General features: G+C 37.6%; 1 protein-coding gene across 2 annotated transcripts in view; it reads left to right on the forward strand.

The window, feature by feature from the left end:
* Positions 1–21,205, forward strand: part of USP34 (ubiquitin specific peptidase 34) — a 283,644-nt gene that overhangs the window by 226,126 nt on the left and 36,313 nt on the right. For both annotated transcript variants that reach the window (XM_031008389.3, XM_063695856.1), the window contains exons 52-62: positions 3,335–3,388; positions 3,499–3,594; positions 8,735–8,799; positions 8,888–8,963; positions 9,051–9,098; positions 9,216–9,281; positions 12,575–12,655; positions 15,479–15,564; positions 16,111–16,279; positions 16,387–16,461; positions 17,854–18,005. In XM_031008389.3, the coding sequence (XP_030864249.2) occupies positions 3,335–3,388; positions 3,499–3,594; positions 8,735–8,799; positions 8,888–8,963; positions 9,051–9,098; positions 9,216–9,281; positions 12,575–12,655; positions 15,479–15,564; positions 16,111–16,279; positions 16,387–16,461; positions 17,854–18,005 (968 nt within the window). The remainder of the gene's footprint in view (positions 1–3,334; positions 3,389–3,498; positions 3,595–8,734; positions 8,800–8,887; positions 8,964–9,050; positions 9,099–9,215; positions 9,282–12,574; positions 12,656–15,478; positions 15,565–16,110; positions 16,280–16,386; positions 16,462–17,853; positions 18,006–21,205) is intronic.

The raw sequence follows: 21,205 nt of genomic DNA on the forward strand, positions 1-21,205 counted from the left end.
AGCAGAGTCGCTTAACTTTCTTTTAATTGCTATGATTAAATCAAAAATTTATTCAGTTTATATTTATTGGAAGTTTAGTATGTTCTCAGAAATATTTTTAAAGTGCTATTTCTGCTTTCCACAACAGCCCGATTAAGAAGGTAAGAGAAATAAAAAGCTTAGTAGTATGGGAGTTGAATTACAGTGCCATGAGAATAAGATTGAGTAAATTGTTTACTCAGTGAATTCTGTGGGATCAGAGCAAAAAGAAGTAACTGTTTACTTACTTAATCTGAGAAATCTTTGACAAGGGAGTCTCTCTTAGCTTACTGTGGCTCAAGAGGCTACCTGATTCACAATAAGAAAAAAAGAAATTAAAAAAATGTTTGGCAAGGAAGTTGGCTTGAGCTAAGTTTTAAAGGATTGTTCTTTCATTGCTTTTTATAACACCAGCAGCAAACTGGGTAACACTAGATACTGGGTAGAAAAAGGACATCTTCTCTGTGACATAATTGAGAAAAGAATTTTTTTTTTTTTTTTGCCCCCAAGTCGGATTCTTGCTGTGTCGCCCAGACTGGAGTCAGTGGCGCAATCTCGGCTCACTGCAACCTCCACCTCCTGGGTTCCAGCTATTCTCGAGTCTCAGCCTCGGGAGTAGCTGGGATTACAGGTACCTGCCACCATCCCCAGCCAATTTTTGTATTTTTAGTAGAGGTGGAGTTTCACCATGTTGGCCAGGGTGGTCTCAAACCCCTGAACCCAAGTAATCCACCTACCGCAGCCTCCGAAGTGCTGGGATTACAGACGTGAGCCATGGCACCTAGCCAACAATAGATATTTAAAAGACATTTGGGTTGGAGTATTGTATTAATTTCACTTCTCTATAGGCAGTTTATCCTAGTATCAATTTTCTGAGAACTGTTTTAAAATATTCTCTTGATTCTCACAAGACAAATATTAGTCTTTTCCGTTTCATAGATTAGCCCAAATAAAGTTGTTTTTTTTACTTAACCGTATTTGTTATGAATTAACCATTTACAGTCTGGATTTTATAGTTGATCTTAGCCAAAAGCTGAGAAATGATACACATTCCAGATTTTAATGAAGGGCTTCCTTATTGCTTCTCGGTGTTCTTGTCTACTCTGCTGAATGGAAAAAGAAAAGCAGTCCACTTGCTAACAATTTAGAAATGGGTAGAATAGGGAAGTAAATATTGAGTTACTGCTAAAGCCACCACTAAACCAATTGCATCTGTAGATGTTATGCCTAGAATGTTTCCTTTTTTTTTTTTTTTTTTTTTTTTTTTTTGAGACAGTCTCACTCTGTCACCAAGCTGGGGTACAGTGGCGTGATCTTGGCTCACTGCAGCCTCCAACTTCTGGTTCAAGCGATTCTCCTGCCTCAGCCTCCTGAATAGCTGGGATTACAGGGATGCGCCACCATGCCCAGCTAATTTTTGTGTTTTAAGTGGAGACGGGGTTTCACCATGTTGGCTAGGATGGTCTTGATCTCCTGACCTTGTGATCACCCACCTTGGGCTCCCAAAGTGCTGGGATTATAGGCATGAGCCACCGTACTCAGCCGAATGTTTCCTTTAAAAAAAAAAAAAAAGAAGGAAGAAGAGCAAGGCTCTTCTCTTAAAACGTAGTTTTTCAAATTGCAGGTCCACTTTTTTTTTCTTTTACATATTTTATGGTAAAGTATCTTTAAAAAATGTTTTGAGGCCGGGCATGGTGGCTCACGCCTGTAATCCCAGCACGTTGGGAGGCCGAAGCAGGTGGATCACCTAAGGTCAGGAGTTCGCCACCAGCATGGCCAATGTGGGGAAACCCGACCTCCACTAAAAATGTAAAAATTAGCCGGGTGTGGTGGCGGGTGCCTGTAGTCCCAGCTACTCAGGAGGCTGAGGCAGGAGAATCGCTTGAACCCGGGAGGTGGAGGTTGCAGTGAGCTGACATCGTGCCATTGCACTCCAGCCTGGGTAACAAGAGCAAAACTCCGTCTCAAAAAAAAATAAAATGTATGCTGGGCATGGTGGCTCAGGCCTGTAATCTCAGGACTTTGGGAGGCTGAGGCGGGCGGATTGCTTGAGATCAGGAGTTCGAGACCATCCTGGCCAACATGGTGAAACCCCATGTCTACTAAAAACACGCAAAAAATTAGCCAGGTTTGATAGCGGGCGCCTGTAATCCCAGCTACTCAGGAGGCTGAGACAGGAGAACCCCTTGCACCAGGCGGAGGTTGCAGTGAGCTGAGATCGAGCCATTTCGCTCCAGCCTGGGAGATGAGCAAAACTCCGTCTCAAAGAAAAAAAAATGTTTTGAATCTTTGTGTTTTAAAATGTCTGCCTCTGTCCCTTCTGATTTCATTGCCCATAATGCTGTTTGTCTGCTTCCCTTGGCTTTTTAAATTTTTTCTGTCACAGCACACCTGAAGTTCTCCAGCATTACCAGTAGAATCCTCATCTCCTTACTCATTAAGAAACAGTCTTTAAGTTCTCAGAAACCCCACCACTAAATTCTCGTAATATGCCATATGTTCACTTACCTCTCTGGGATCCTTTGTTCAGCCTCCTTTTGTCCTATGATCTTTCTTTCTTATTCAAATTCTAGATCTTTACTGATTGCTTCTTATTGCTTCATGGTCCCTTTTCTTTCCTTTGCATCGTGTGTGTGTGTGTGTGTGTGTGTGTGTGTGTGTGTGTGTGTGTGTGTGTGTGTATTATCTTTGGTTGACTCTTACCTTTTTCTGACTCTTACCTTTTTCTGATGCTGCTTTTGCTGTCTCCCATCAGTTGGATTGCTTAAAGTGTGTACTGACAAAACCATTTCATCTGCATAAAGTTACTTACAACTTTGAGGTTCAAAATTATGTTTGTGAAGGATTGGTGGAGGTAGATGTTTTGAGATGTCAGAATAAATTACAGCTTCGTGCCAATGAGATATTTTAATAATATGCTTTCCTCATTTATAATGTTGCTGAGAAAGAACTATTTAAATTCAGTTTTTATTTCCACTTATTTATTGCATTTATCAAAATTAGGACAAGGCCAACTATTTCCTTGCCTCACTGTCATCATTTGTTTTCTTTTGTTATAGTAAAATTTTCTCAGTCTCAACTTTATAGTGTTCTCTATCTAAAAATAATAAAAATAATAAAAACTAAAAAAAAGATATTAGGATATATTGGCCAAATTGTGAAGTACGTAGAATTTTTATGAAGGCGGCGGTGTTTGAAAACTACTTACAAAGTTACTATTAAGTATAAAATAGCTGTTTATGAAATAATTTATATATAAATATAGCTGAGTATACCTGTTTTTTCAAAGAAGTAAAACTTTTGTATTTTTAAACAGACCAAGACCTATGATTCTGTTACAGATAAATTTATGGATTTCTCTTTTGAAAAGGTAACCATTTTTTTCATGTATAATTTTATATTGTTTTTTCTTCTGCATTGTCTACTTTTAGAGTAATACTTTGTCAAAATGAAAATAAATTTTTTTCTTGCCTCTTAAAGACACACAGTGCATATATGCTGTTTTACAAACGCATGGAACCAGAGGAAGAAAATGGCAGAGAATACAAATTTGATGTTTCGTCAGAGTTACTAGAGGTATAAGTTAATTTCATTTGAGCAACATTTTAAAAATATGTTAAGTGTTTATGCAAGGAATACTGTAGTGTAAGAACAGGTTCTACAGGTTGATATCTGCAATTCTGAGTAGATCTTACGAGTATTTACAAATAGTCTTGGTAATACTGGTATAAGACCCGTAAATGAAAATGAATGAGATTAAATGGAGTAGAAAATATCACTAAAAGAGAGTAGGCGACTGGGTGTGGTGACTCATGCCTGTAATCTCAGCACTTTGGGAGGCCGAGGCAGGTAGGTCACGAGGTCAGGGGTTCAAGACCAGCATGGCCAAATGGTGAAACTCTGTTTCTACTAAAAAATACAAAAATTAGCCGAGCGTGGTGGTGGGCGCCTGTAATCCTAGCTGCTTGGGAGGCTGAGGCAGAGAATTGCTTGAACCTGGGAGGCGGAGGTTGCAGTGAATGGAGATCACACCACTGCACTCCAGCCTGGGTGACAGAGCAAGACTCCATCTCAAAAAAATTTTAAAAGGTGGCAAAAAGGTTGAGGGAATCAGAGTGACTTAACAATTTGTGAGGTTAGTAATGTTTTGCTTCTTAGATTGGATGATGGGTTTGTAAGTGTTCCTTCTGTTGTGTCTCATGATACAGACCCATGCCCTCAAGCGTGCATTGTAATTGAAATGCCATTAAAATGTATTTTATACCCAGGTGCAGTGGCTCATGCTTATAATCCCAGCACTTTGGGAAGCTCAGACAGGTGGATCACGTGAGGCCAGGAGTTTGAGACCAACCTGGCCAACATGGCAAAACTGCAGCTGTACTAAAAATACAAAGATTAGCTGGGTGTGTTGGTGGGCACCTGTAGTGCCAGCTACTGAGGAGGCCTAGGCGAGAGAAGCCCTTGAACCCGAGAGGCGGAGGTTATAGTGAACCGAGATCACACCACTGTATTTCAGCCTGGGCAACAGAGCAAAACTCTGTCTCAAAAAAAAAAAAAATGGGCTGGGCGCAGTGGCTCATGCCTGTAATCCCAGCACTTTGGGAGGCCGAGGCAGGCGGATCATGAGGTCCGGAGATTGAGACCATCCTGCCTAACATGGTAAAACCCCATCTCTACTAAAAATACAAAGAATTAGCTGGGCATGTTGGCGGGCGCCTGTAGTCCCCAGCTACTCGGGAGGCTGAGGCAGGAGAATGGCGTGAACCTGGGAGGCGGAGCCGAGATCGCGCCACTGCAGTCCATCCTGGGCGACAGAGTGAGATACTGTCTCAAAAAAAAATGTGTTTTACATATTAAGGAATACAAATGTGTTCATTTGTAGTTATGAGGCTTTCTTCATTTCATAATGTTGTAAGTAGTAATAGTACATTATTGAGTACATAACTGAATGTGTCTCGGTTTGGTGTTAGGAATTCAGTCAGCCAAAAACACAAAAAAGCAAATCTTCTCCAGAAATGCACACCTGATTAAATTGTATGCATTCGTCTAGGCAATTCAGCTTTTACTATCTGGATAAAAAAAATTTTTTTTTTTTGTAATATTGGGATCAAGTCTTTTTTTTTTTTTTTTTGAGATGGAGTCTCGCTCTGTTGCCCAGGCTGGAGTGCGGTGGCGGGATCTCAGCTCACTGCAAGCTCCACCTCCTGGGTTCATGCCATTCTCCTGCCTCAGCCTCCCTAGTAGCTGGGACTACAGGCACCCGCCACCACGCCCGGCTAATGTCTTTTTTGTATTTTTAGTAGAGAGGGGTTTCACTGTGTTAGCCAGGATGGTCTCAATCTCTTGACCTCCTGATCCGCCCATCTCGGCCTCCCAAAGTGCTGGGATTACAGGATTGTTCTCAAATGCTTTTAACTAGTATCTTGCCTGCACATGTGTTAATGGTAAAAAGCCAGGAATGTTGTCTTTTTTCAATTCCATGAATTGGATTTAGTAGGATTGGATTTATAATGAATGGTATTCATTAGAAATGGCTTCATTAGATTTGAAGCTACTAAACTTACCTATTTGTATAAAAATTTATCTCAACCATCATCATAACCACAATTAATTTGAATCATTTTTGTGCACAGCCTTTTACCCTAAAGATATTAGACAAATCTAGACCTTGCTTTATATAAGTACCCAACAGTGTTTAATGACAATTAGCCCACTTGTGAAGTAAAATGAAATTTTAAATAAAACCTTTACAATGATGATGTATTTTGTTTATTTACATCAGTGGTTCTCAAACTTCTCTGTGTGTGTGTGTGTGTGTGTGTGTGTGTGTGTGTGTGTGTGTGTGTGTGTGTGTGTGTGTGACAGGGCCCTCATTTAAAGTGAGGAAGCTTAATCATTTCTAGCTTTTGATTTAAGGTGAAAGATATGTGACTCCTCCTTTTACTGGATACAGAGAGGCCATTGTAGGGTTGTTAATTGGCCTAATTCCAGTATTGTCTCAGAGAATATGGAAGCCTGAGGAGAGGGAGAAAGTGAACAGCTACTCGGTGCAGTCAGAACACACACAACATGTATTAAGTTTGCCGTCTTATATGGGTGTAGTTCGTGGTACCCTGAAACAATCACAACAGTAACATCAAAAATCACACTGGTTATAGATCACCATAATAATATAATATATAATAATATATAATAATGATGAAAATGTTTGAAATATTTCAGGAATTACCACAATGTGACAGAGACAGAAAGTGAGCACATGCTATTAGAAAAATGGTGCCAATAGACTTGCTTGATTGCAGGGCTGCCACAGCCCTTCAATTTGTTTAAAAATGCAGCATCTGCAAAGTGCAGTAAAGTGAAGCACAATAAAATGAGATATGCCTGTACATTAGAAAATTCGTCATTGCAGACCTAAGCCAACAATTTTTTCTATAATTGTTCCAGCTTACTATTTTTAAATGGGTATGCCTACGTGTTTTCTTTAAATTTAAAATGTAAAATAGTGTGTACATGAATATTAATATGGTTTTAGATATAAACCAGAATGTGGTTTTTCAGATTTGTACATTTAAAGCATAGTTATTAATCCCAAAAGATAACATAAAACATTTTAGAAGCATAAAAGAGATTAAGCAAACTAATTATAAATTGTAATGATTCTTACAGATAATAGAAGGTAACAGTTCTCAGAAAGTGTAGTTGATAGTGATTGCTAGAAAAGGGTCAGGAAATGCTTCAGGAAGTTAACCTTAAACTGAAACTTGAGAGTTAGAGAAGAGGTAATCATGTGAAGAATGCTCCGGGCCAGGCAAAGAAAACATTATGTACAAATTGCCTAGGAAGGACAGAGCTTATTGGCATGTATTGGAAGCCAAAAAGTGACCTGTATGGCTGTGATGGAAGTTCAAGGAAAAGTGGCCCAAGATGAGGATGGACTGGGCACATTGCCTCACACCTGTAATCCCAGCACTTTGGGAGGCTGAGGCAGGTGGATCACTTGAGGTCAGCAGTTCGAGACCAGCCTGGCCAACATGATGAAACCCCCTCTCTACTAAAAATACAAAAATTAACTGGGTATGGTGGCGGGCACCTGTAATCCCAGCTACTTGGGAGGCTGAGGCAAGAGAATCGCTTGAACCTGGAGGTGGAGATGGCCGTGAGCCGAGATCGCGCCATTGCACTCCAGCCTGAGCAACGAGAACGAAACTTGTCTCAAAAAAAAGAAAAGAAAAAAGAAAATAGCTAGGGTGGCTGGGCAGGGTGGGCAGGATGAGATTACACCTGTAATCTAAGCACTGTGGGAGGTAGGTGGATTGCTTGACCCCAGGAGTTCAAGACCAGCCTGGGCAACATGGCAAAACCCCATCTCTACAAAAAAAAAACAAAACAAAACAAAACAAAAATAATAGCTGGGCGTGGTGGCACGCACCTGCGGTCCCAGCTGCTCAGGAGGTTGAGGTGGGAGGATCACCTGAGACCAGGGAGGTCAAGGCTGCAGTGAGCTGTGATCATGCTGCTGCACTCCTGCCCAGGTAACAGAGTGAGAACCTGTCTTTAAAAAAAAGAAAAAAAAATCACATAGATACAGTATAAAAAGGACTATCAAACAGACGAGTGTTTGTAAAACAAAAATAGAGCAAAACCAAAAGCACTTATATGATAGAAACCACAGTATTACCAGCCTTTAGGTCCAGGAGATCATGTTGACCAGTAGTTAGGCCATTATGGGGTTGAAGGGACAAAAATTGTGACACAGAATCTACAACTGAGCTCATGGCTGGAATCCAGAGTTTAGAATGGGGCTCCCTTACTATAAAAAGTACTGAATGAGATGGGCAGAATGCTATCAGACTCTGCCTTATACAGAGTCTGATACAGGGGCTACAGCTTAATAGAAAGTTTTTGTGCTTGGAAATGCTCAAGAACTCTGAAGCCGGCTATTCACTGATTAGACTGTGATTTCTGGAATATCACTGTAGAGCAGGAACCCTATTAAGTTCTAAATTAGTGTAGTGGGCTGGGGAGGCAAAGAGGGATAGTTGAAAATCTTCAATGGAAGATTAAAGATAAAGTTGGGACTTTAATCAGCTCAAAATGAACCGACCAACCAAAATTCCAAAATAAAATCAGAAGTATAACTCTACAAAAAACAGCTAGTAATATCAATAGTCAGAACATCTAGGTAAAAATAGTTTTATGGAACTGACAACAATGTAAGTCATATTTAAGGTATTCAGACAGATGAAGACAAAAACAGCATTGATCCTACAGTCCTAATGTCAAATAATTTTTCATGATTTTTATAAACAAATCACGTCTGATTTAGGTCTGCCAACCAGAGTTAAGTATTGTGCCAACTTTTAAATGTAAACCTCTCTTTTGTAACCTTATCAGAATGTAACATGACTTATATTTTATTCATTTATATACTTGCTCTTCAAATAGGATTTCAGAATTTTTGGAGCATTTTTATAAATACAATAAAAACTTCACAATTGCTTGAGGTAGCCAGATAAGTATTAATAATTACAAAATATTAGTAGCAACCATTTATATGAATATACTTGGGAAAAAATCAAAATGAACTTTAAGTGCATGGATTTTATTTTATTTTGTGGTTTTTTAGAAGAGACTTTTTGTGTCTAATAAAAATATTGGTAAAATGTAATGAAGTAAACTGCTTTATCACTAATGTTAACATTTTTATTTTCAGTGGATTTGGCATGATAACATGCAGTTTCTTCAAGACAAAAACATTTTTGAACATACATATTTTGGGTAAGTTTGGTAAATTTCATAGTAGATATTTTACACATTTTAAAAAAATCTTATGTGTGAATTTTAAATGATTATTTTTAAATTCTAGATTTATGTGGCAATTGTGTAGTTGTATTCCCAGTACATTACCAGATCCTAAAGCTGTGTCCTTAATGACAGCAAAGGTAATGAATATATGAAGTTTAAATAATTCTGTCAAAATTTACTACTTTAAAATGATTGAAGCTTTTTTGCTTTATCTTTTCTTACAGTTAAGCACTTCCTTTGTCCTAGAGACATTTATTCATTCTAAAGAAAAGGTATGTGTTTTCTTCTATGGATTTTTTTGTCATTTATGTTTTTATCAGATATCTTTTGGTTTTTGTTATTGTTGGCTCAGAAGTTCATATGCTTTGACTGACTTTTTTCTTTTCTAGCCCACGATGCTTCAGTGGATTGAACTGTTGACCAAACAGTTTAATAATAGTCAGGCAGCTTGTGAGGTAAGGTGATAATTCAACAACTAATGCATAGTTTAAGATTCTTTTTTTTTTCCGCCTCTGATCTAAGATGCTACAGCAGAGTTGTTTTATCTGTCACAGGGAGCCAAATGTAAGTCATTCCTGAAATCATTTGGTAGCTGAGAAAGTTATAATTTATATATCACATCCATTACACTGATTAAATAATTGATTATTAAGTCACTTAAAAATTCATGTTTTGGCGAGGTGTGGTGGCTCACGCCTGTAACCCCAGCACCTTAGGAAGCTAAGGTGGGTGGATTACGAGATCAAGAGATCGAGCCCATCCTGGCCAACGTGGTGAAACACTGTCTCTACTAAAAATACAAAAATTAGCTGGGTGTGGTGGCACATGCCTGTAGTCCCAGCACCTCGGGAGGCGGAGGCAGGAGAATCGCTTGAACCTGGGAGGCAGAGGTTGTAGTGAGCTGAGATTGTGCCACTGCACTGCAGCCTGACGACACAGCGAGACTCCATCTCAAAAAAAAAAAAAAAAAAATTTTTCCCCCCTTCATCTACCAGAAGGAAAACTATGTATAGAAAATTCAAGACTCTTCCAAATATTTCTTAACCAGCTTTCTTAAGGTATAAATGACAAAAATTTTATATATTCAAGGTATACAAAATGATTTGATGTATGTATACATTTTGAAATGATGACCCCACATTCAAATTAACACATCTGTCACCATGTAGTTATGTGTATGTGCGAGTTGTGAGGACACAAGATCTCCTCCCTTAGCAAATCTCAAGTAAACTATGCAAAATTTTTTAGTCTTTTTTAAATCAGTTTTGTCTCAAAACAATACAATATTATAACTAGTGTCATGATGCTGTACATAAGATCCCCAGCATTTATTTAAAACGGAAACTTGGGACTGTGCATGGTGGCTCACGCCTGTAATCCCAGCACTTTGGGAGGCTGAGGCGGGAGGATCACTTGAGGTCAGGAGTTCAAGACCAGCCCGGCCCACATGCAAAACTACATCTCTACTAAAAATAAAATTAACTGGTCATGGTGGTGTGCAGTTGTAATCCCAACTACTGGGGAGGCTGAGGCAGGAGAATCACTTGAACCCTGGAGGCAGAGAAGCAGTGAGCTGAGATCACACCACTGCACTCCAGCCTGGGCAACAGAGTGAGACTCTGTCTCAATTTAACAAAATAAAAATAAAAAATAAACCTGAATCTTTGTACTCTTTGGCCAACATCATCTTCCTATTTCTTCCATCCCTCTCTTAACTACTTTTGTATGTTGTTAGAAAATGCTTAACATCATCTGTCACTTCCTCTTTCCCCACTCTCCCCGCCAAAAAAAAATTCACCTATCCACCTGTCTCAGTAGATCAGTTTATGCCTGGTTTTCTCTCTCCATCCCCTATTTTAAGAGGTGCATCCCTAAGGATAACCCACTCACAGGTAATGACAGCTTAATCATATTGCCATCTTAACTTCTAGGTTAGCAACCAAAGAGTTGTAAATCTCCATAGGAAGGCAAGTCTTACGAATTAACAGAAGTGGGGAATAGCAGTCTAGTATATAACAGATGAATTACAGTTAAAGGTTTTTTGCATATTTAGAAGTTCATCTGATTATACCTTATAGAAATAGAGTAAGGGAATCTATTCCTCAGAAATTTCAAACACTAAAGTGTAACTTTTTGAAATTTTGTAATGAGAATTTGGAAACATGGACAAAAGTAGAAAGGGATAATAAGCTGTCACATACCTGTTCCTCAACTTCAATAAATAATAATAATCTTTCTTTCTTGTTTCATCTATCCCCTATTCCTTTTTTTTCCATAATGGAAGAATTTTAAAGGAAACCTAAATAGATCATGCATCCATAAACACCCAGTATATATTTCTAACATAAGAAAACTTCAAAAACATATGCAACCACAATTTCATTCACTCCCAGTAATATTAGAAGTGACTTCTCATCTTAATAACTTTTTTTTTTTTTTTTTACCCCCGGAGAGGGTGTCACTGTGTCATCCAGGCTGTTGAATGCAGTGGTGCACAGTCATAGCTCACTGCAACCTCGAAATCCTGGGCTTGAGCAATCCTGCCTCAGCCTCCTCCCTCAGCCTCCCAAGTAGCTGGGACCACAGGCACATACCAACACACTCAGCTAATTTTTTTTCTTTTTTTATAGAGACGGAGTCTCTTTGTTGCCCACCTGGTCTCAAACTCCAGGCTTCAAGCTATCCTCCTGCCTCTGCCTCCCAAAGTGCTGAGATTACAGGCATGAGCCATTACACCTGGCCAGAAGTGATTTATTCTTGTCATCTAATACCCATCCTATGTTCAGTTTTCTCCATCTCAAAAAAAAATTTTCAGTTGATTGGTTTAAATGAGTGGTTCAAACAAGTTCCACATTTTGCATTCATCTGTTTCTTAAGTCTTCCTTAATCTATAAAAGTTACTTTTTTTTCTCCATGCCATTTTTTGTCATTTGTGCTGTAGGATTTCCCACATGCTTTCTTTGACTAATTGCATTTTCCTGGTGGTGTTTAACATGTTCCTCTGTTTCCTTCTCTTCTCATGGCTGTTTGATAGATCCAGAGTTTCTCAAGTGCTAATTAGATCATAATTTGTTTTTAAACAGAAAAAATTAATCATGCTCATATCACATATTATTAATAGGTGGCCGGGTGACGTGGCTCACGCCTATAATACCAGCACTTTAGGAGGCCGAGGCGGCCGGATCACCTGAGGTCAGGAGTTCAAGACCAGCCTGGCCAACATAGTGAAACCCCATTTCTACTAAAAATACAAAAATCAGCCAGGGATTGTGGTGCGTGCCTGTAATCCCAGCTACTCGGGAGGAGAATCACTTGAACCTGGGAGGCAGAGGTTTCAGTGAGCCGAGATCGTGCCACTGCACTCCAGCCTGGGCAACAGAGCAAGATCTGTCTCAAAAAAAAAAAAAAAGAAAAGAAAAAAAAATATATATATATATAATTAATAAGAACTAAAGATTCTATGTCACATTTATGAGGGCTAAGAGAATGATATTTTATTATGATAAAGGACCACAGATTGTCATGCACATTGTGTACTATAATGTAAATGGCATTCCATGGACTTGTGTAATGAGGTAACCCTTATTATGATTTTAGAGTTGGACTTTTATGACAATTAGAGAAACTTTTCTGGTAAGAACTTAAAAGAATTAAAACATTGACTAGAAATAAAATTCTTATGTGACTGTTATCCCATGTAACAAATATTTGTTGAATGTTAAAGTCATGCTGTATTTTTTTTTTACAGTGGTTTTTAGATCGTATGGCTGATGATGACTGGTGGCCAATGCAGATACTAATTAAGTGCCCTAATCAAATTGTGAGACAGGTAAGGAAAAATATGTTTGAAAAAAATTATTTGGAAAAGAAGTTACTTTCAATTTAATTATTCTGAATTTGCTTATAGGTGTGTCTTAACCTAATATTGGTAATAGTTTGAAAAGATCTGCCTCCTATCATAAAAGTCATTTTGTTGTTGGTTTCACCAGGCTCTTTTAACATCAGCTCTCACTCTAATAAGGTGATTAAAATTATGCACATTTCCTGGATATAGGAAGATTGACTGTAATTTCCTGTTCTTTTATTATTAGATCCTGCTCTTTATTATTAGATGCTTTATGAGTTATACTGATTCTTTTAAAATCCTTAGACATTCTAACCACGGTAGGGTACTATAGTGACCTCAAAAGCTAATGAAAAGGCTGTAACTTATTTCTGTGATTGGGTCTGAACTGTCAAACGAAACAGTTTGTTTTCTTTAAATTGTTGGGTAAAATAGACAATGAAATTTAAATATTACTTTATAGTCACTTTTCACAAAATCAAAAACTTAGTTGATGTATGCCACTTTCCAGTTACTATTGAGATATGTATTCGTGTGTGTATATATTACATATATATGTTATATATCATATTTATATATTTATAGATTTATATAGAACATACATATATATGTGTGTGTATATATATATTTTTAGAGGGTTTTGCTCTGTCACAAGCAGTCCTCTTGCCTCAGCAGGTAGGACTACACGCACACACCACCACACCTGGTAATTTTGTTTTGTTTTGTTTTTAGACAGAGTCTTGTTCTGTCACCCTGGCTGTAGTGCGGTGGTACTTCATGGCTCACTGCAGCTTCCACCTCCTGGGCTCAAGCAATTCTCCCACCTCAGCCTCCTGAGTAGCTGGAACTACAAGCACACACCACCACAACTGGCTAATTTTTGTATTTTTTTGTAGAGAGAGTGTCTCTCCCCTGTTGCCTAGGCTGGTCTCAAATTCCTGGGATCAGGCAGTCCTCCCAACTTAGCCTCCCAGAGTTCTGGGATTATAGTTGTGAGCCACTGAGCCTGGCCTAAGTTACAATTCTTATACCATAAAATTTACCCAGACCTTTCAAAATGTAAAATTTAGTGGTTTTTAGTATAGTCACAAAGTTGTGCAGCCATCACTACTACCTAATTTTGGAACATTTGCCACCCCCACCCCCCACCAAAAAAAACCCCTATGCCCATTAGCAATCAGTTCCTATTTTATCCTGTCCTTTCTTCTCAATACCTGACAACTACTAGTCTACTTTTTATCTTTATAGATTTGCCTATTTTGACCATTTCATATAAATGGACTCATACACTATTAGTCTTTTGTGACTTACTGCTTTGATTTAACAATCTTTTCAGGATTTATTCATGTCACAGCATGTATCCATATTACATTTTCTTTTTTTGCCAAATAGTTTGTCAAATGTATATAGTCCACATTTTGTGTTACCTGTTCATCAGCTGAATATTTGAGATGTTTCTACTTTTTGGCTATTTTTAGTAATGCTGTTAGGAACTTTTAGTACAAGTTTTTGTTTGGATATACATTGTCACTTCTTTATGTATGTTTTTAGAACTGGTAAACTGTTTTTTGTTTTTGTGTTTTGTGTTTTTTTTTTGAGACGGAGTTTCGCTCTTGTGGCCCAGGCTAGAGTGCAATGCCGTGGTCTCGGCTCACTGCAACTTCCGCCTCCAGGGTTCAAGTGATTCTCCTGCCTCAGCTTTCCAAGTAGCTGGGATTACAGGCTCGCATCACCGTGCCCAGCTAATTTTTTGTATTTTTAGTAGAGACGGGATTTCACCATTTTGGCCAGGCTGGTCTCAAACTCCTGACCTCAGGTGATTTGCCCGCCTTGGCCTCCCGATGTGCTGTTACTGCAGCCACTGCACCGGCGGTAAACTGGTGTTTTTTGTTTGGTTGGTTGGTTGGTTGGTGTTGTTTTTGAGATGGAGTCTCGCTCTGTCAACCAGGCTGGAGTGCAATGGCGTGATCACGTCTCACTGCAACCTCCACCTCCCGGCTTCACACAGTTCTCCCTGCCTCAGCTTCCTTAGCTGAGATTACAGGTGCCCACCACCACGCCCGGCTAATTTTTGTATTTTTAGTAGAAGTGGGGTTTTGCCATGTTGGCTAGGCTGGTCTCGAACTCCTGACCTCAGGTGATCCACCACAGCCTCCCAAAGTGCTGGGATTATAGGCTTGAGCCACTGCACCCGCCTGGTAAACTGTTTTTTTATAGTGACTGCAGTGTTTGACATTCTTGCCAGTGATATATAAGTGTTCCAATTTCACCATAATCTTTAGCAGCTGATACTGTCTTTTATTTTAGCCATCCTAGAAGGTATGAAGTGGTATCTTATTGTGGTTTTGGTATGCATTTTTCTCAAAATGGTTACACATTTTTTCATGTGATTGTGGGTCACTTGTGTATCTTTAAAGAATCCTCAACATTTCCTTCTCCTAGCTGCTGACCCCATGATGAGCAGCGGCCCTTCCCCATTCCACTCTTCTTAAGGAATTGGATACTAGATTTTCTTTTCTCTGTATCTCCACTAGCTGAAAGGATTTTTTGAAGCTTTGTTTTTGATCATCTGTATTACTGAAATGTACAGTCTGTTGAGTTTTTTTCTCTTTATCATAAAACTGAATTTTTTTAATGCTACCTTTGCCTTATTTCCTTAGTCCATTGTTGAAACTCCAGAAGAGCTCCAGAATACCAAGATAATCTTGTGCAAACTATAAATGGGTGGCAGAGAATTTTGAATCATGTTAATTTTTCAAATCTTTGTTACCTGATGAGTTGGCTCTTGTTTGATCTTTTTCTTCACAGATGTTTCAGCGTTTGTGTATCCATGTGATTCAGAGGCTGAGACCTGTGCATGCTCATCTCTATTTGCAGCCAGGAATGGAAGATGGGTAAGAAGTACTTTTTGAATAAGTTTGTGTGTCTGTGTTGTGTGTGTGTGGTGTTTTTGGGTTTTTTTTTTTGTTTGTTTGTTTTTTAAGAGATAGGGTTTCTTCATGTTGCCCAGGCTGGTCTCAAACTCGTAAGTTCAAATGATCCGCCCGCCTCGGCCTCCCAAATTGCTAGGATTACAGGCATGAACCACCATGCTTAGCCCTAATTTTTAAGTTTCTTAACGACCTGCCTACAAAATATTTTTTAAAATCCACACTGAAATATTTGTTCTGTTTAAAAATAATCTGTAATAATACATTCAAGAAGGTAAAACTTTTTGTTTTATTTAAATTTTGCATCTGCAAAATCCTCTACAAATTACTTTATGGCTTAGTCTTTTTGTTTGCATTGATTTAGCCAGTCACAATAACTACTTATGTTATTGCGGTTGATATTCATTATCTCAAAGATAAAAGAAATTCAGAGTTTAAAAAGTACTTTTTCTCTCGAACAGTATTTCCAGGCCTCATACATTCTCTAAGATCTATTTAATTGTCTCTTAGGTCAGATGATATGGATACCTCAGTAGAAGATATTGGCGGTCGTTCATGTGTCACTCGCTTTGTGAGAACCCTGTTATTAATTATGGAACATGGTGTAAAACCTCACAGTAAACATCTTACAGAGTATTTTGCCTTCCTTTACGAATTTGCAAAAATGGGTGAAGAAGAGGTGAGGCTATATCTTGTCTATTTTTTGGATTATCTACCTTTTTTCAGTATTTGCAGCTTAATTGCTTTTATTTTATATTTTTAAATTTTGTTTGTTTGTTTGTTTAGAGCCAATTTTTGCTTTCATTGCAAGCTATATCTACAATGGTACATTTTTACATGGGAACAAAAGGACCTGAAAATGTAAGTACAATTCTATCGTACATTAGGTATTAGAGGCTCTGGTTTTCATAGTTTACATCATGCAAAGTCCTGAGATGTTAGAACCCTTTAAAGTCCCTTCTGGAACCTGATGTTAGATAATGTGAAGGGTCTAAGATTGGTTGATGTTTTTAATGTAATTTTAATGGATATAGCAAGAAAGAAACAACTAGGTAATGAAGTTCATTCATTGGTAAGGTCTGGAACAAAGCAAATAAACTTAGGCAAAGTGGTCACCTACTTTAGGGTCTTATCAACAGTGAATTGTTTTTGTGAACATTTTGCTGGTCACATTTTTAAGTTCTTTGCTATTAAGTTTATGAGAGTCTTTCCAAAATTTAAGTAGGTGGTCTATTAATAATATTAAAGTATTACATCAGTTTTGTGTTGTTCATAACAAATGCATTAGGTTGTATGATCTACTTGCACTCTTTTTCAGTCCTTTTCTTAACCATAAGAGATAAGTACCCTTTATATCTCCATTTAACAGATGAGACAGTTGAAACTTAGAGAAGTTAATTTGTTTTAGATCACAGTGACTTGTTGTGCTTTGATCCTCAGTCAGACTACTGAGCTAAAACTCTTAAACACTGTTTTGTAATGCTTCACAGAATATACACTAGTAGATCTCTGCATTTAGAAGCCCAAGTGAATATCTCTTTGATGAAATACCCACTATTTGGATTATGAGGGAACTATAAATAAGAATTTCTTATTTTGTATAACTGGCATTTTTATTAAATAGGAAATACTATTTTATCATACTTGTAATTTTTATCCTGACTTGTCTTCCAATGAGCTTGCTTATAAGAAAAAAGTTATTCAAGGATTTATAGGTAAGGTAAGTAGTCAGTGTTGAGGTTTTTTTTTTGTTTGTTTTTTGAGACAGAGTCTCACTCTGTCTCCCAGGCTGGAGTGCAGTGGTGCTATCTCAGCTCACTGTAACCCCCGCCTCCCAGGTTCAGGCGATTTTCCTGCCTCAGCCTCCCGAGTAGCAGGGATTACAAGCGCGTGCCACCACGCCTGGCTAATTTTTGTATTTTTAGTAGAAACGGAGTTTCACCATGTTGGCCAGGCTGTTCTCGAACTCCTGATCTCAAATGATCCACCCGCCTCAGCCTTCCAAAATGCTGGGATTACGTGAGTCACCATGCCCGGCAGAGAATTGTTATTCTTTACAGTTCTGGCAGTTTAATCTAAGAGTGTCCTGAATGTGGTTTAGAGTGTTTTACATTAGGTTTAGGTCTTTGTGCAGTTGTTTTTCATGTTACAAGCTCCTGCCACCATCTACACTGTTACATAAAACAAGTCATTTGTTCTCAAAATGATATTAAAACTACTACCATATTAAAATTGAATTTTATTCCAACTTAGCCTCAAGTTGAAGTGTTATCAGAGGAAGAAGGGGAAGAAGAAGAGGAGGAAGAAGATATCCTCTCTCTGGCAGAAGAAAAATACAGGCCAGCTGCCCTTGAAAAGATGATAGCTTTAGTTGCTCTTTTGGTTGAACAGTCTCGATCAGAAAGGTGAAATGTTTCGAATTTAAAACGTTTAAAGCATGTTTGGTTTTATTATTTTTCCATAATTGTTTACCACTAGTTTTTCCACTAGCTTTTTATTATATATGTTTAATTATGTAATTGTTATTCACTAGCTTTTATTATATAATTCCTTTTAAATAATACTACTATTCATCAACTCTTGTGGCATAAGAATTTCAGTTTTTTCTACCAAACTTTTACTTTATCTATGAGTCATGTTAGAAATAGTCATTGAAAAAATATACAGTAAAATATCTAGCAAAATAGAGCGTGCATTCGTTCTTTAACCTAGCAACTTCATTTCTAGGAATCTGTGTCCAAAATACAGAAAGATGTATATGCAAATCTGTTTATTGAAACCATCCTTCTGATAGCAAAAGACTAGAATCAGCTGAATGTCCATCAAAAGGGAACTAGTTGAAAAAACAGCATCCATTCAAAAGAATATAGCTGAAAAAGGAAGTATGGAATTTATCTGTACTACCACAGAGAAATCTTTAGGATCTATTACTAAGTAAAAAAAGGTGGGGAAAAAGTGTATATGATATCCTACTTTTTAAGGGAATGCTATGATGACAGAGAGAGAGAGAGTGTGTGTGTGTGTGTGTGTGTGTGTGTGTATGTATGTGTATGTACAACCAAACCTCATTATTTGTGGATTTCCTATTTGCAAATTCACCCATTTGCTAAAATGCATTTGTAATGCCAAAAGTGGCACTCGGGAAGCTTTTGCAGTCATTCACAGACGTGTGCATATGCAGAGTGGCAAAAAACTTGAGTTGCCTGACATGCCTTTCTAGGTAAGGACAAACAAGGCAACAATTTGCCTTTTTGTTTCAGTTTCCATATTGTAAACAAATGTACTTTTCACGGTGTATGCTGTGAAAATTTTTCGTATATTTATATGTTTTGTTTGTGATTTTGCTGTTTAAAATGGCCCTCAGCCAGGTGTGGTGGCACACGCCTGTAGTCCCAACTACTTGGGAGGATGAGGTGGATGGCTTGAGGCCAGGAGTTTGAGTCTGCAGTATGCTACTTTGGCACCTGTGAATAGCCATTACAGTCCAGTTTGGGCAATATAGCAAGATCCATCTGTAAAAATAAGTAAATAAAATGGCCCTCAAGTGTAGTGTTGAAGTGCTCTCTAGTGTTCTTAAGCTCAAGAAGGCCATGATATGACTTATAGGGAAAATATGTGTTAGACACATTTCATTCATATGAGTTTTAATACTATTGGCAGTGAGTTAAACGTTAATGAATCAACAATATATACTAAATAAGGTATCTTTAACAGAAACACTCATAAAACAAAGTAAATGTATTGATTGGTTGACAAAAATATTACCAGAGGCTCACAGAAACTTAATAGTGTATTTGCCCTAGTAGTAATAATTTGGTATTTGCTAATTCAGTATTTGCCACACTTTATAGAACACAACTACCTCAAATACAAGAATTGACTATAAATCAAAAACTTTTTTTTTTTAATGGTTTCCAGTGGATAGAGGAATAAAAACAGGGTGGAGGGGACAGGAATGGATTTTTGACAAATTTAACTGTGGTATCATATAAATGTATAATTATAAATAAATGAATAAGAAGTAATCTCTAAAAATCAAAAGCACAGTGAAGTAAATGAACCTAACTATATATTAAATAGGTAAATTTCTAGTGGGATGTATATGAAGGACAAAAAGAATTGCAAAATTTTCCTAAACTGTAATAGTAATTATATTATTTGTAATAAAAGTATTATTCTGAAAGTATTAATGTATATTACAGGATGAAACAAATAAGTAACTGTTAATGTCATTGGAAACCAAGATTTTCAGCAAAAGAAAGATAAAAATATTAAATTGTAGGGTTTTGCATAACTTATTTAAAACTAAATTTGAATTGGAAATATCTGTAGCAGTTTATGGTGTATTTGCAAACAGAAAATCTGTTACAGAAAATGTTTTACCTACCACTGTTTTCTGAAAAGACCTGGAAACCCTGTACAACCCAGAATCAATGAATACCCTTGGCTTCTAGGGCATAGTCTCTAGGTTTCATTTCCCACTGAAAGAATTGGGGTTCCTTGGAAAAACGACCAGTTCCAGTTCTTGGGAAAGAAATGAATGAGAAGTTTGGAATGTCTTGTCATTTTGGAAAGCAAGGAGGCAGTCTAAGACTACTGAGGGTCACAGTAAAGAAACTCAAGAGCCAACTTACGGAGGTTTCTACTGGTCATAGATTGAACAGCTTTGAGCATCGGTAATAACTGCAGTGGACTGTGAATCACATCAAAGATGTTTAAATCCATGAGTTCATAATACCTAAAAAGAAATTTTTTTTAGTTTACTGGCAACTTTTGGAGTATATTAGGAAATCAAATCATTATTTTTGAAACTGATAAATAATGGAAACAGTATCAAGCATTTATTCTACTTGCAAGTATACTTCATGGCAACCAAATGGTGATTGAGGGGAAGTTTGTGTTCTTACATGTATTCAAGCTAATTAATGAGCAAGGACAATTGGAATTAGAATATCACTGTTTTGGAATCCCAGATGAAATGATGGATCTAGGCAGTTGTCACCACTGACAGAAAACCTTACAAAAAGACTAACCCTTCATTGTGTGCCTTCTACAAGATACTATTAATTAAAAAGTCAAACCTAGATCTCATCAAGTCTGGATCTGACTACCAGTTTATAGAAAATGCAGGGACAGAGAAACGTGTTAAGACAGCACCATAAGGATACAATCAGCAAAGTGTAAATGTGAGAGAAACTACAGGACAAATGACCTTCAACAGATAAATTGCAAACACAAAGCTGGTGGGGAAACCAATAGATTAAAATATTTAAGAGACTTTTCAACTAATTATGGCAGAAGGCTTTATTTGAATCCTGATTCAAACAAGTTAATTTTAAAAATCTTTTTAGAAACTTCAGGAAATGTGTACGCTGGATATTGTATGATAGTGCGGAATTATTCGTTTAGGCATGAATAATGGTACCGTGGTTGTTTTTGAAACCTATCTGTTAAAGATACTATGATTTATGGATTAAATGATAAAATACCTGGAGTTTGCTTCAGAATAATTCATATCGAGTGGATGGGGGTTCAAATGAAACAAGACTGGCTCTGATTTTGGTAAATTTGAAGCTGACTGATGGAATACTTGTGCTATTCTGTT

Source organism: Gorilla gorilla, chromosome 12, assembly GCF_029281585.2.
Source record: "Gorilla gorilla gorilla isolate KB3781 chromosome 12, NHGRI_mGorGor1-v2.1_pri, whole genome shotgun sequence".
NCBI classification, from domain to species: domain Eukaryota; kingdom Metazoa; phylum Chordata; class Mammalia; order Primates; family Hominidae; genus Gorilla; species Gorilla gorilla.